General features: G+C 34.5%; 1 protein-coding gene across 2 annotated transcripts; it reads right to left on the bottom strand.

The window, feature by feature from the left end:
* Positions 1-323: 323 nt before the first annotated feature.
* LOC147398487 (uncharacterized) lies at positions 324-15,126 on the bottom strand. Of its 2 annotated transcripts, none has more exons than XR_015180176.1 (2): positions 14,944-15,126; positions 324-575 (listed from the first exon to the last, which is right to left on the bottom strand). XR_015180176.1 is itself a non-coding variant. In XM_086448984.1 (2 exons), the coding sequence occupies exons 1-2, from the start codon at positions 1,803-1,805 to the stop codon at positions 549-551; spliced, it is 699 nt and encodes a 232-aa protein (XP_086305110.1). In that variant the 5' UTR covers positions 1,806-2,322; the 3' UTR covers positions 324-548. The 2 variants fall into 2 exon arrangements, 1 of the variants encoding a protein (XP_086305110.1); XM_086448984.1 differs by lacking the exon at positions 14,944-15,126 and adding an exon at positions 1,134-2,322.
* Between the last annotated feature and the right edge of the window lie 7 nt (positions 15,127-15,133).

Genomic DNA, 15,133 nt, shown 5'->3' with positions numbered 1-15,133 from the left:
GCCTCTTATAACTGAGTACAATTTTGATGCGGTTAGGTCGCTTCAAAATTTTGATATAATCCTCTTTCAAACACGACACATGTCATATATTTATTTAACACCCTACATTTTATTAATATTTGGGAGACCTCCCTAGAGACACCCCCGTGTAATCCAAAGAAGAGGGTTGTACCAATATTTTGAAGCAATTGCCCACTTTAACATGTGTTTATTTCTTGAAAAATATCACTCCCACATTTAATGAACTGTCACAATTAAGAGAGCTGCTATTGGCACTCCAATTTTTTACTTATTACATCATAATTTCTTAAATTATTTATCACACCAAATCAAAGATTAAACATATCTTCCAAACGTTAAAGATCCATGGCTTTATTATAATTTCAATATTATAAAACATTATGACACTTGGTCAACACATAGCTAAAATATCAAGGATAACAAAGACATGCATTAACATTGTAAAATGAAGATGCAGTAATAGCTAATCAAACCCAAATATTCAAAGTTATATCACCACAGCAAAAGTTGTTGGGCATCACCACCAGTTATTCATCTTGCTCGCCATGGATGACCTAAATATGGACCATTAATTATCACAAAACATGAAATCTGGTATGGACAAATTCTAGTATCTTAGACTATATTTGGATTGAGAGAAGTGGAGTGAAGAGAAATTCATTAAGAGAAGAGAATAGAGGAGAAACTCAATTTCTCTCCACCATGTTTTGGATTGACAGGAGAGAACTTGGGATAATTTTGAAATTTTAAAATATCATAAAATAGATTTAGGGGCAGAGTTGAAATTGTAAAATATTTTATAAGGATTTCTATTCTCTTCTCTTCACTTTTGGAGAGAAAGAAAACTCACATTTTTTTTCTCTCCAATTTTTTCTCTTCTCTCCCCACTTACCAATCCAAACCGGAGAAATGGAAAGAAACTCATTTATTTTCTCTTCTCTTCTCTTCTCTCCATTTCTCTCAATCCAATCATGGTGTTAGTGTCCAAACGAAGTGCTGAGATGTGAAGATAAATAAAATTGATCCTTTAAGGAAAATCTGTATTAATTCTCTTCCCATCTCAATCAAATGGATGTTCTAAGAAAGTGAAAATTAAAATTAAAATTAGTTACCTGAACATTATGGTTGATAAGATAATGGGGTCGATTATCATCAAGATAATGAATGTTTTCTTTACGAAAATGCAAGTAGATTGTCACAACGAAGCTGATGAAGAATAACAAAAGTGGAATCCAGCTGAAGTTAATGGGTAGGAGAACCCACATGTATACAGAGAAGGCAATCATCCACGCAATAAAAGCCAATAGAAAGAGACATTTACTGGTCTTTTTATGGAAACGTTTGAGCCTCATCGCGATTAGGAAAGCCACAATAGCTGAAATATCAAAGATAACAAAGACATGGAAGAGAGTAGGATTGGAAGTGAAGAGTTTAGCAGGAACGAGAATACCCTCAACAAGTTCATACGAGACGCTAAGAAGTGCAATCAGCACACCAGATGATATAGCTAGGAGTATCTCGTACCATGCAGGATAGGAACGCACCATAACCGGCATCACCGCCATGGGACTGGGAGAGAGAGGAGTGGTAATAACAGCAGAAGGAGATGAACCAAGTGGTGGTGGTGGTGGATGGATTGGTGAAGTAAAGTTTTCTGGTTGTGCAATGTGGGAAACACATGGTGCTTGAGACTTTTTGAGACAGGGCCGCTTAAAAGTGGGGATAGTCCAATCCTTCGATTTTGAAAACACATTCTTTATCTTCTTCATTTTTAGGGACTTCATCTTCTCTATTGTTAATTAGGAACTAAGAGAAAGGCCCTTGGCTTCAATGTTTTTGGTGCAATGTTGGAGTCCACCTTTTAAAAGACAACAAGGCAGAAGACACTTCCAAGGAAATTTTACTTGGCCCACTAGACTGAACCCTTACATCAGTCTTAAATTATTTCCACTTTCAAGGAAATTTACTTATCCCACTAGACTGAACCCTTAGATCACTCTTGAAAAAAAGAGCCTTGTTTTGTTTTAGCCATGAAATTTAAACCCAATAGTTTTTAAGTTGTACATTAGAGTCATTGTTTTGCTATCTGGCTTCACATTACTTTTTTTCTTCTCATTGGGAGCATATAAGGTGTACCAAACATTTTTATTTAAATGTACTTATATATGGGTCCCGTTCAACACCCTACGCTTTACCCTACACTTTACCTTACGTGTTTTGTTCTACATGGGTTAGAAGTTTTGGAATAAACTGATTTTTGGTGAGGATGATCTCTATATAAGTCCATTCCAAAACTTCTAACCCCATAAAAAATGGACGGTCCACGATTTTTCAACTAGTAAACATGGGGTTAGAAATTTCGGAATGTGCTGATTTTTGGTGAGGAAGATCTTCTAACCGTAGAGATCATCTTCACCAAAAATCAACCCATTCCAAAACTTCTAACCCATTTAGGACAAAACACGTTTGGTAAAGCATAGGATAAAGTGTAGGGTGTTGAACATTTCCCCTTATAGGTCCCGTTCAACACCCTAAGCTGTATATATATATATATATATATATATATATATGGGGGCGTTCAAGGGCCAACTTTTTAGCAAACTTTTTGGCAAAACATTTTTCAAAACATAGGTTAGAGGTTTTGGAATGGGCTGATTTTTGGTGAGGATGATCTCTACGGTGAGGAGATTATCATCACCAAAAATCAGCCCATTTCAAAATTTTTAACCCCATCAAAAACAGTTTATAAAAAATGGACGGTCCACGATTTTTCAACTTGTAAACATGGGTTAGCAGTTTTGAAATGGGCTGATTTTTGGTGAGGATGATCTCCTCACCATAGAGATCATCCTCACAAAAATCAGCCCATTCCAAAACCTCTAACCTATGTTTTGAAAATGTTTTGCCAAAAAGTTTGCTAAAAAGTTGGCCCTTGAACGCCACCCTATATATATATATAGGGTGGCGTTCAAGGGCCAACTTTTTAGCAAACTTTTTGGCAAAACATTTTTCAAAACATAGGTTAGAGGTTTTGGAATGGGCTGATTTTTGGTGAGGATGATCTCTATGGTGAGTAGATCATCCTCACCAAAAATCAGCCCATTCCCAAACTTCTAACCCATGTTTACCAGTTGAAAAATCGTGGACCGTCAATTTTTTGTAAACTGTTTTTGATGGGGTTAGAAATTTTGGAATGGGCTGATTTTTGGTGAGGATGATCTCCTCACCGTAGAGATCATCCTCACCAAAAATCAGCCCATTCCAAAACCTCTAACCCATGTTTTGAAAAATGTTTTGCCAAAAAGTTTGCCATTGAACGCCCCCCATATATATATATATATATATATATATATATATATATATATAAGGTCCCGTTCGGCACCCTAAGTTTTACCACACACTTTAACAAACACGTTTTGTCCTACATGGGTTAGAAGTTTCGGAATGGGCTGATTTTTGGTGAGGATGATCTCTATGATGAGGAGATCATCCTCACCAAAAATCAGCTCATTCCAAAACTTCTAACCCCATCAAAAATGATTTACAAAAATGGACGGTCAACGATTTTTCAACTTGTAAACATGGGGCAAAACATTTCGGAATGGGCTGATTTTTGGGGAGGATGATCTTCTAATCATAGAGATCATCCTCACCAAAAATCAGCCCATTCCAAAACTTCTAACCCATGTAGGACAAAAAACGTTTGTTAAAGTGTGTGGTAAAACTTAGGGTGGTGAACATTTCCCATATATATATATAGGGAAATGTTCAGCAACAAACATTTTGGCAAAACATTTTTCAAAACATGAGTTAGAGGTTTTGGAATGGGCTGATTTTTGGTGAGGATGATCTCTACGGTGAGGAGATCATCATCACCAAAAATCAGCTCATTCCAAAACTTCTAACCCCATCAAAAATGGTATACAAAAAATGGACGGTTCACGATTTTTCAACTTGTAAACTGGGCTAGAAGTTTTGGAATGGGCTGATTTTTGGTGACGATGATCTCCTCACCGTAGAGATCATCCTCACCAAAAATCAGCCCATTCCAAAACCTCTAACCCATGTTTTGAAAATGTTTTGTCAAAATGTTTGTTGCTGAACGGGACCCATATATATATATATAGGGAAATGTTCAACACCCTAAGCTTTACCTTACACTTTAACAAACGTGTTCTGTCCTATATGGGTTAGAAGTTTTGGAATTGGTTGAGTTTTGGTGAGGATGATCTCTATGATTAGAAGATCATTCTCACCAAAAATCAGCCAATTTCGAAATTTTTAGCCCCATGTTTACAAGTTGAAAAATCATGGACCATCCAGTTTTTGTAAATCATTTTTGATGGGGTTAGAAGTTTTGGAATGGGCTGATTTTTGGCGAGGATGATCTCTTCACCATAGAGATCATCCTCACCAAAAATCAGTCTATTCCAAAACTTCTAATCCATGTAGGACAAAACACGTTTGCTAAACTGTAGGCTAAAGCTTAGGGTGGGGAATGGGACCCATATATATATATATATATAGATATATATATATATATATATATATATGGGTCAGGTTCAAGGGCCATATGAGAAAATATATGTAAAAACTTTCGTTTTTAATAAAATTTTAAAATATGGGTTAGAATTTTGGATTGAGCTGATTTTTGTGAGGATGATCTCTATGATGGGAAGATATCAAAAAAAAAAAAAAAATCAGCCCATCTGAAACTTCTAACCCCATTAAAAGTGATTTAGAATGTGGATCGTCGATTTTTTACCAATTTTTATCACTAATTTGTAAATCACTTTTGATGGATTTAGAAGTTTCTGATTGAGCTGATTTTTGTGAGGATGATCTTTTCATCATAGTGACCATCCTTGCAAAAAATCAGCTCAATCCAAAACCTCTAACTCTTATTTTGAAAAACAAAAGTTTTTTCATATGTCTTCTCATATGGCCCTTGAACCGCCCCCTATATATATATATATATATGGGTCCCTTTCAGCAACAAACATTTTGGCAAAACATTTTTCAAAACATGGGTTCTAGGTTTTGGAATGGGCTGATTTTTGGTGAGGATGATCTCTACACATTCCAAAGCTTCTAGCCCCAGTTTACAAGTTGAAAAATCGTGGACCGTCCATTTTTGTAAATCATTTTTGATGGGGTTAGAAGTTTTGGAATGGGCTGATTTTTGGTGATGATGATCTCCTCACCGTAGAGATCATCCTCACCAAAAATCAGCCCATTCCAAAACCTCTAACCCATGTTTTGAAAATTGTTTTGCCAAAATGTTTGTTGCTGAACATTTCCCCATATATATATATATATATATATACAGTATTTTCAGTTCTAATAATTCAGTGAACAAATCATTTTTGTTCATCTTTTTATTTAAAAAAGAAATCATTTTAAAGAAATTTTCTTTAGTTTATACAAAGAAGAATGGAAATACTGTAGTTAAAACAATTTATACAGCAATGAAAAATAAATAGGGCTGTCAATAGATTGCATCAGAACGAAAACATGATTAGTTATCAATCCATTACTTAACAGGCTTAATTTATTGCCTTAATGATTAATTATAGAAGTTTTAATCACGACCTGATGATGAACTTTTTCAATTATAAGTTGCTGACTTTCAGGAACTTTGAGATGAAGCCCTGCTACTTGGTACTTTGCAAATGATTTGCAGCACTTTTTGAACTGCAAACTATTTGCTGAAATTTGTGAAGAGCTTAAGAGGTCATGCAAATAATTTGCAATGCAAAAATATTTCATAGTGTAACCAAGCATCTGTAAATTAGATTCTAATAAATCATTTGCACTTGCAAATGCTTTGCTTCGTACCAAGTAGGGCGTAAATAGAAAAAAAAAAAAAGGAAATAACTATTCAAATCGCATTTTTGCAATTTTTCAAGTTTTTCTACCAATTTTTAAACAAACTATTGAACTACTAAACATATATTTTGAATTGTACTCAAATTAATCCCGTAACAATTTTTTTTGTCGTACACCGAATTGCTAACTATGATCACAACGTCAATGTCTATGTGACATTTTTAGAGAGTTTGAACACATCGGGATGCAGCTTGGTTAAGTGGCCTAGGTGTTTTAAACTCCAGACATAGCCTCACCTGATGATGACAACTACAGAAAAATCGGGCTACAGAGGATCTGCTCCCTCTGGATCCTAACTCATAACTCAAATGATCAAAGGTGAGTCTTAAACTCATGTTCGTGGTATCAATAGTCACAAGCTCGACCAACATAGCAAGCTAACATTAACAAAACTCTCATTAAATGTACAAAAATTATGGTTGTACTGAGTAGGGGGCATGTGATATGCACATCCTACTAGGTGTAGTCTCCTCCAAATCGTGGGAAAAAATGACCTAATGAAAGGGTAATTTTGTAATAGTAAGATAAAGACTAATGTAAGGGGAGAATGCTAATGTCCAAGAACTCTTGGGGACATTAGCATTCTCCAACATTTTTTTTTTTTAGTAACACCTTTACCAGTTTTGTCATTTAGTAAAAAAAAAGAGAGAGTATATTAGTCTTTTTATATAATAAATACTTATTTATTTAATTAATATTTGTCTCTTTCCTAATAAATGCCAAAGGCATTTAATCTTTAGAATTTAAATGTTTTGTAGCAATAAATGATTTGACAATCAATGCAAACAAGCATTTATTATGTAAAAGACTACCATGTCCCTATTTGTTTTGGACAATGCTAACGTTCCCATGAAATCTTGGACGTTAGCATTCCTCAATGTACGGTAGGAGTATTTCTTTTGTGTCAATGATACTTTCTTCCCTTACTATAAATGTCATTTAATGTAGCTTACATAGCATTTGTAATAATCATCTAATGCAACTTAAAGGGTATTTAAAAAAATTAACTAACGTGAATTTTGTGCATTTGAAAGAATTACAATTAGGTATGTACATATTATCAGATGCATGTTTTAGCAAATTCATTTAAGCACACATACTCATCAATGTCTTAATCAATTAGATATATACATAATTTATTTATTGATATTCAAAATAAAAATTATATAATAATATTTTAATATAGACACCTCATAGTTTGTTTAAACAAGCATTTTACATATTAATATATACATATGCAATATAGCTCATTTCCATGTAGAATAGGTTGTTCTGTCGATGAAGCTCTCGATCTATATCACTGTATAGTGGAACATAACTGATCTTTATTTCCCTACTCCATATATATGTTTCTTGTAATTAGATGACATGAATGTGTTTCCATGCTTGTTTTATCATTTCTTATAGTTTTAATGACAATCTCCTTAGTACTTTTCCCATTTCTCGGAAAATTATATTAATTTATACAATGATCAAAACATTTCTATAAGGTATTTTCATATCCAAGCTGATCGAATAGATATCAAAATTAATATCTAACACCCTGAAAATAATAATAATAATAAGAGTAAATTAAGCTTTATCCAGTTGAATTATTTGGCTCCATATGCATGCCTAATCAATCATAATGTAAACCTAAAAATAAGTGAGAAAATATTATACATATATATATATATATATATATGGGAAATGTTCACCACCCAACCATTTGCCCAACATGTTTTGTCCTACATGGGTTAGAAGTTTTGGAATGTGCTGATTTTTGGTGAGGATGATCTCTACGGTTAGAAGATCATCCTCACCAAAAATCAGCCCATTCCAAAACTTCTAACCCCATGTTTACAAGTTGAAAAATCGTGGACCGTCCAATTTTGTAAACCATTTGTGATGGGGTTAGAAGTTTTGGAATGGGCTGATTTTTGGTGAGGATGATCTCTTCACCATATATATACATATAGGGTCTCGTTCAGCACTTGACCATTTACCCAATGCTTTGCCCAACATGTTTTGTCTTACATGGGTTAGAAGTTTTGGAATAGGTTTTTTTTTGGTGAGGAGATCATCCTCACCAAAAATCAGTCCATTCCAAAACTTCTAACCCCATCACAAATGGTTTACAAAAATTGGACGATCCATGATTTTTCAACTTGTAAACATGGGGTTAGAAGTTTTGGAATGGGCTGATTTTTTGTAAGGATGATCTTCTAACCGTAGAGATCATCCTCACCAAAAATCAATTCATTCCAAAACTTCTAACCCATGTAGGACAAAACATGTTGGGCAAATGGTTGGGTGCTGAACATTTCCCCCATATATATATATATATGTGTGTGTGTGTGTGTGTGAGAGAGAGAGAGAGAGGCCTATGCCATTTCTTCTTTGGGGTTATTGGAAAATGGTGGAGAAGAGGAAAAACAATAAAGAGAAAGGACGGTATTAGAAAAGGAGTTGAAGAGGAAAAAATAATAAAGTTGGAAGATATTATTAGAAATGGGGTAAAAGAGAAAAAGATAATAAAGTTAAGATTATTCTTGAAAAGGGGGAGGAAGAGAAAAAACAGTAAAAAAATTTCTCGAGATATTTTCTTTATGGGGTATAAATCTTGAGGCAAAGGAGTGGAACCCACCGTTGTATTTTATTATTTATGCATACTAAAATTCACGTATGTCGTATGAGCATCCTCTCCCGAGTTAAGGGGGTAAAAGCAAAAAATAATAAAGTTGGAGATGTATTATTATAAAAAAAAATTGAAATTAAATAGGTAAAAGATGAATAAAAAATATTAAAATAGATTAATGAGGTAAAAGAGAAAATATAGTAAAACTAAGGGAGGTGAAGAATAAATGAAATAAAGTGGAATCCAAGAAACTATATTTTGATGGAAGATGTATTATTAAAAAAAATTGAAATTAAAAGGGTAAACGATGAAAAACAATAAAGTGAATAAAATAAAATAAAATAGATCCCATAACACTAACTTGATGAGAGGTTTAACCCACAACAATGGAGTTGATTGGACGTTTGTATCACACACTATTGTTCTAACTTAGTGATGTTTTATTATATAGATAAGGATGTGTGCTGGGAATATCTAAAATTGACAACTATTTTTATACAACAGCTCGGACGCTATCCATTTTTTTATATTTTCTACAAAAACACTAGAAACCATTGGATTTTGTAAAATGGATGGCATCCGAGAAATGTAAAAATAATTATCACTTTTAGACGTCCCTCAAACAAGATCTATATATAAATGGGGAAAAAGTTACAAGGACTGAGGGACCATGTAGAGCATGGAGCACGGTCCTCATTTTTGGCTATGTGGACTGTCACATTGGTCCAAATGACACGTCATCCTTTTAGATTTCATTGTTTAGATTAGGTTTAAAAAAAAACTTTTTTTTTATATCAGATTCAAGACTTCAATAATGGATGGCTGCTAAACTTCCATATTTAAAATTGAAATTCAATAGTGAAAATAAGTGTTTTTTTCCCAAAATTATTTTTTGAACGTTCTTCAAATTTTATTCTTTATAACCATGTGACACCTGATCATGTTTTTGGAGTGCTACATGGACATGTGATCCATATAGATAGGTGATCCTATGATCGCTTTATAGGAATCAATCATACTATCCATCTCTAATAATTAACTAGGCAACACAAATAGGAAAACCAAACAAATTTTGAAAAACATATTTGGTGAGGGTTTGGAAGTGTAATGGTTATTTGTAAAATCCTCTCTTTCCTATTGACCACGCATGGATTGAACTTCGACGTAGAGTAGGGGCTGGAAGAGGAAGAGCCGTGTTACATTTTTCAAAAGGAAATTGGATGGAAGGAGAGGCGTAGAAAAGGGAAATTACATGAAAAAGGGATGTGATGCTGTTCATTTTTCTATGTTTTCTACAAAAACACCGGAAACCATTGGATTTTGTAAAATGGATGGCATCCAAGAAATGTAAAAATAATTGTCACACGTAGACATCCACTGAACAAGATCTCTCTCTCTCTCTCTCTCTCTCTATATGTATATGGGAAAAAAGTTACAAGGACCGAAGGATCATGTAGAGCATGGAACGAAATCCTCATTTAGGCTATGTGGATTGCCACATTGGTTCAAATGACACCTCATCCTTTTAAATTAGGTTTGAAAAAAAAGATTAAAAAAAAACTTATTTTTCTATCAGATACAAGACTTTGATAATGGATGGCTGCAGAACTTCCATATTTAAAATGGAAATCCAACAGTGAAAATAAGCGTTTTTTCTTTTTTCAAAATTATTTTTTGAACGCTTTTAAAATTTTATTCTTTATAACTATGTGGCACCCAATCATGTTTTTGGAGTGCTACATGGACGTATGGTCCATATAGATAGGTGGTCCTATGATTGCTTTATAGGAATCAATCATATTGTCCATCTCTAATAATTAACTAGGCAACACAAGTAGGAAAACCAAACAAATATTGCAAAAACATATTTGGTGAGGGTTAGTAGTGTAATGGTAATTTGATTACATCTTAATCGTAAAATCCTCCTCTCTTTCATATTGACCATGCATGGGTTGAACCTCGACGTAGAGTAAGGGTTGGAAGAGGTAGAGCCCAACTCCGTGTTACGTTTTTCAAAGGGAATTGTATGGAAAGAGAGGCATAGAAAATTAGAAATTAAATGAAAGGGAAAGGAAGAAAGAATTTCTTAAAAAAAGAAGACTTTTTTGAGAGGAAAGACAAACATAACGTCTTTTCCAACCTCAAAAGATGAGAGGAAATTGGATGGAAAGAGAGGCATAGAAAATTAGAAATTAAATGAAAGGGAAAGGAAGAAAGAATTTCTTTTAAAAAAAGAAGACTTTTTTGAGAGGAAAGACCAACATAACGACTTTTCTAACCTCAAAAGATGAGAGGAAAAATACAGAAGATTTCCTGAAGATCCGTATTGGGCTTCTAAGGTCGAACAAACGGATGGGATAGGTACATGTGGAAGGAGATGATAGGCTACACAGGAAATCAATTTTCTCTTACAAAGGAGGAAGAAATAAGAGAGGGAAACCATTGTCTGGGTAAATTGTAATTCCCCTCACATTACTCTCATTTGTTAGACAGAAAGACTTCAAAAGAAAAAAAAAAAAAAAAACTCTTAACCAAGCAGCAAGAGGTCCAGCACTAGGGGTGTCAATGGGTCAGTTTCAGTTTGGTTCCACATGGTACCTAAAACCAGAACCTAAATAATAATAAAAAAATCAGTTCTTTCTGAGTTTTATCAGTTATGGTTTTGAATATGGGAACCTTGAAACCAGAACAGAATGATCAGATACCGAACGCCCATTGGGTACCCTATAATATAGATAATAAATTTTAAATTGAAAAGAAGTAACTAACATGTAATTTCCTAATTGGTAGTTGATACTAACAATGGATTCTTCAAACAAATCAAACTTAAGAAAATATTAGAAATTTTGGATAAGGAATCTCTGTTTGTAGTTGAAATTAAGGATAAATGAAAAATATGAATGGATGTTCATGTAAAAGGAAAGGAAAAAAAAAAAAAAAAAAAAACTCCACATTCTTTTTAGATTCTATTCTAGCAAAGGAGTGTTTAATGTTCTCACAAATCCACTAGTTGGTACCCATTGAGTATCAAAGGAGACCTGATTCTTATCAGGTTTAGAACCGAACCTAAAAATGATTCCATTGACACCCTTAGGTCTACATCTACTCTATATTTCACCTACCAACAACAAGTGATTTAGCAGAGAAGAATCAAAGATCATAAGCCAAGTGCTTCAGAGATGCTATGGGACTACACACTATTTGGTGCAAGCCATAAATCCACCAGGTAGTCTCCTTTGTATAGATCTATTTGCAGCAACAGTGAGCCAATCGTACAAGTATGTCTGACCTTCTTATCAGGTCAGACATACTTAGGTCTACATCTACTCCATAGTTCACCTACCAACAACAAGTGATTTAGCAAAGAAGAATCGTAGATCATAAGCCAAGTGCTTCAGAGATGCTATGGGACAACACACTATTTGGTGCAAGCCATAAATTCACCAGTTAGTCTCCTTTGTATAGATCTATTTGCAGCAAAAGTGAGCCAATCATAAAAGTATGTCTGACCTTCCTTCTGTGAAACAATAATAATCAACCCAATTCCCTTATGAATCAAAACCAATAGTCATAGATGAGAGGAAGATAGTGCCATGCCATGCAGGTTCTACATTGACGTGAAGAGCCGATTCGGGGTTCCAAGTTAAGCTCATTATTACAAATGGCCAAGAGTTAACTGTGAGGGACTCCACATTTTCTTTGCGAATTCTCTAAGCATTAGTCCTGCCCAATTTCAAAGAACCACACTGTTCAGTTTGACGTTTCGGTGCAGGTCTGCACGCTGATTTGTTTAGTTGGGACAATTCCATTGGCATAAATGTAAGAGAAATCAGCAGGATGTCTAGTCTCATTTATATCTTACAAGAACTTGTAGCAAAAGTTCACGCGAAAAACTCGATCACGGCTAAGCTAAAAATCAAAATAAGCAGCATCCATATTTCCTTTTGGGTTTCTAACCTTTCAGGTTATCTTTTAGTCTATGTTGTGAATAAACATAGCCTTGCAATAATAATAACCAATGCACACAATAGTAGCCAAGATTTCACCCCTTCTAATCTCTGGGTTCAATTTCTGCTATCACCAAGTTTCTGATCATTAAAAACAGGCTTACCCGATGGCAACACCAAAATTTTCAGGATTACCGACACACACACACACACACAACAAAAAAAGAGAGGCCAAGATCGGGTCTTTTTAATGTTTTCTGGTAAATTCAGATCAACAATGATAGCTGTGATAACTCCATACTTCCAAGATATCAGCATGTGAAAATAAACTTAACTTGATTTTGAATGTATTGTGTACTTAGAATTTTCACTCAATTGAAATCTACTCTTCTGTCCTGTTTTTTTGCAGCTTTCTTTCTCTTACCCACTTAGTTTCACAAAAAACAGCCTTCCATCTCCAACTTTTTCCACAAAAATGATCAGTTTGGTTCTCATTCATCTGTTCAAAATTTGTATCTTTCATCCATTTATTCAACTGTGAAGACTCCATTAATGTTCTTCCACATTCATGCCCCCTCTTGCTTCTTCCTTCCCTTTGGTTCCATCTCACCATGGAGCTTCCAGTTCTTCTGGATTGCTAATGTGGTTCGATGACGCTGATGAAAGGAACCACTGGAGATTCATCCAACTTCGATCCCCTAAAGGCAAGTGCGTAGGCTATAGAATCCCAAATATAATGGAATATAATCTATTTGATGCAATATCTCATTTCCAACATGATAAATCGGAGGGTCCAACTCAAAACCAATTGACAATGAGTGGAGAGGCCCAAGAGCTTATAAGGAGAGAGACAAGGCAATGAGTGTCCCTGTATGTAGTTCAATGTTTTGATACAAATGTAGGCCATCTTTTACTGTCATTACTCATATATCATGCTATTCCAGTAAGAAATTTTCAAGCAGTTGTGCTCAAACAAGTACTCTATGGAGTGAATTGAAGCTCGAGAAAACCCACCACCCTGTTTTCGTCTCTTCCTTACACCAAACTAATCCTTCTATTCTGTCTTACTTACCCTAGCAAATTTGAATAATTAGTACATTATTATTTGATAAAACTAATAGTGAATGCTTGTTTACTGTACAATTTTCATTTTATGCAAATCCTTCTAGTTGTTCTCCCTTTAACGGGGTGATGACATATTGAGGAGTTCTTCCTAAGGAAACCCAAAGGGATTAGTCTAGTGGCAAGCCGAGCCTTGATAAACTCCTCAGGAAGAGTAGGTCAAGTGTTCAAAATCCCATGAAGCTATGAATTTCTTGGGGCCACCCTCCAGGGTCCAATGGACCCTTGACTCAACCCGTTGCACATAGAAATTTCCGAGGAGGCGGCGCATGCGAATGCAAATAAAATAAAATAATAATAATAAAAAAAAAGAGTTCTTCCTAAGAATCTTCGATGCTTAAACATCCAAAATGGATCTCTCTCTCTCTCTCTTACCCTAATATAAAAAACTGGTCCACTTCAATTTTCCTATTTTGGGTGTTGTAGCATCTCTGCCCTGTCATGATAATAATTAGAGTTCATTGATTCATAACCAATAGGCTGTAGACACTCTAAAAATGATGAACTAACCTAGAAACAAGATGCCAAAGGTATCCACAACCAGAAAACATCCATAAATTTATTTGAGAGGTTGATGTAGGAAAGAAATACGTAAATGCATAAAATGGCAATTATAATAATAAAGAGTAGAGCAAACTATACTAAAATTTAAACAAAAGATAATTTGTTTTGCATGTACTGAGCTTAGCTTACCAGACTAAACTTATAATAAAGAGACCAACTTTTGATGAAAAAGTGAACAGTAACGATAACGGAGGTTTTAAAGTGGCAATTTTGCAGGTTTCAAGTGACTATCTTGCAGGTTTCGCTAATTTTATCAAGATTGTCACTGTAAAAACCAGCGAGATTGTCACTTTGGGGAGGAAAAACTACTTTAAACCTGCCATCTTATCACTTGAAAAAGGTGCAATTGCGCAGTTCACGTCTTGATAATTAAAACGAACAGTTAGCTGGAATTGAAAATTCATCAAATTGGGCTCACGAAATGGTAATTTACCCTATAATAAATAAAGAAAATATATAAACTTGAGTGTAAACTTTATTACAGATTAAATGGGGATGTGACTCTTAGGCAACCATGTAATAGTGGGATAGGAATGGATTGGATCCAATAGGAATTGATAGCATTCACCATAGTTTTCACAAGAAGAATGTAATGTATCAAAGGGGGCTTTGCTCAAAACAAGATGAATCATGCATAGATAGATAGATAGAGCAAAGAAAGGACAGACAAATTCACACAAACCCTGTCTTAGATAAGAATCTAATAGATCTACTAAACTGAAAGGAACACAATAAAACATAAAATAATGATGTCTAATACAAGCATGGATTGGAATCGATTACCTCAATAATAAATAATAAATAAGGGGAAGAAAATATTTAGAGATGTAGAAGACCATCGATCACTCCATCAATGTTCCCTCTCCTTCTCTGTGTATCATTCAATGGGTGGTTGTAGCTGGTCTGCGTCTGCATTGAACCTGTTCACCTTCCATAAAATAAAATAAAAAACCTTTTCACCTTCAATAAAAAG

Source organism: Akebia trifoliata, chromosome 7 (genome assembly GCF_017979445.1).
Source record: "Akebia trifoliata isolate Shusen 1 chromosome 7, ASM1797944v1, whole genome shotgun sequence".
NCBI classification, from domain to species: domain Eukaryota; kingdom Viridiplantae; phylum Streptophyta; class Magnoliopsida; order Ranunculales; family Lardizabalaceae; genus Akebia; species Akebia trifoliata.
This window is presented reverse-complemented; position numbering and strand designations above follow the sequence as displayed.

What these genes read in the sequence shown, in the direction of transcription:
- LOC147398487 (XM_086448984.1), bottom strand. Translation starts at nt 1,805, where the DNA reads ATGAAGTCCCTAAAAATGAAGAAGATAAAGAATGTGTTTTCAAAATCG. An exon ending in TTATCAACCATAATGTTCAG is followed by an intron (nt 576 to 1,133) that starts GTAACTAATTTT and finishes GTCCATATTTAG; the next exon opens with GTCATCCATGGCGAGCAAGA.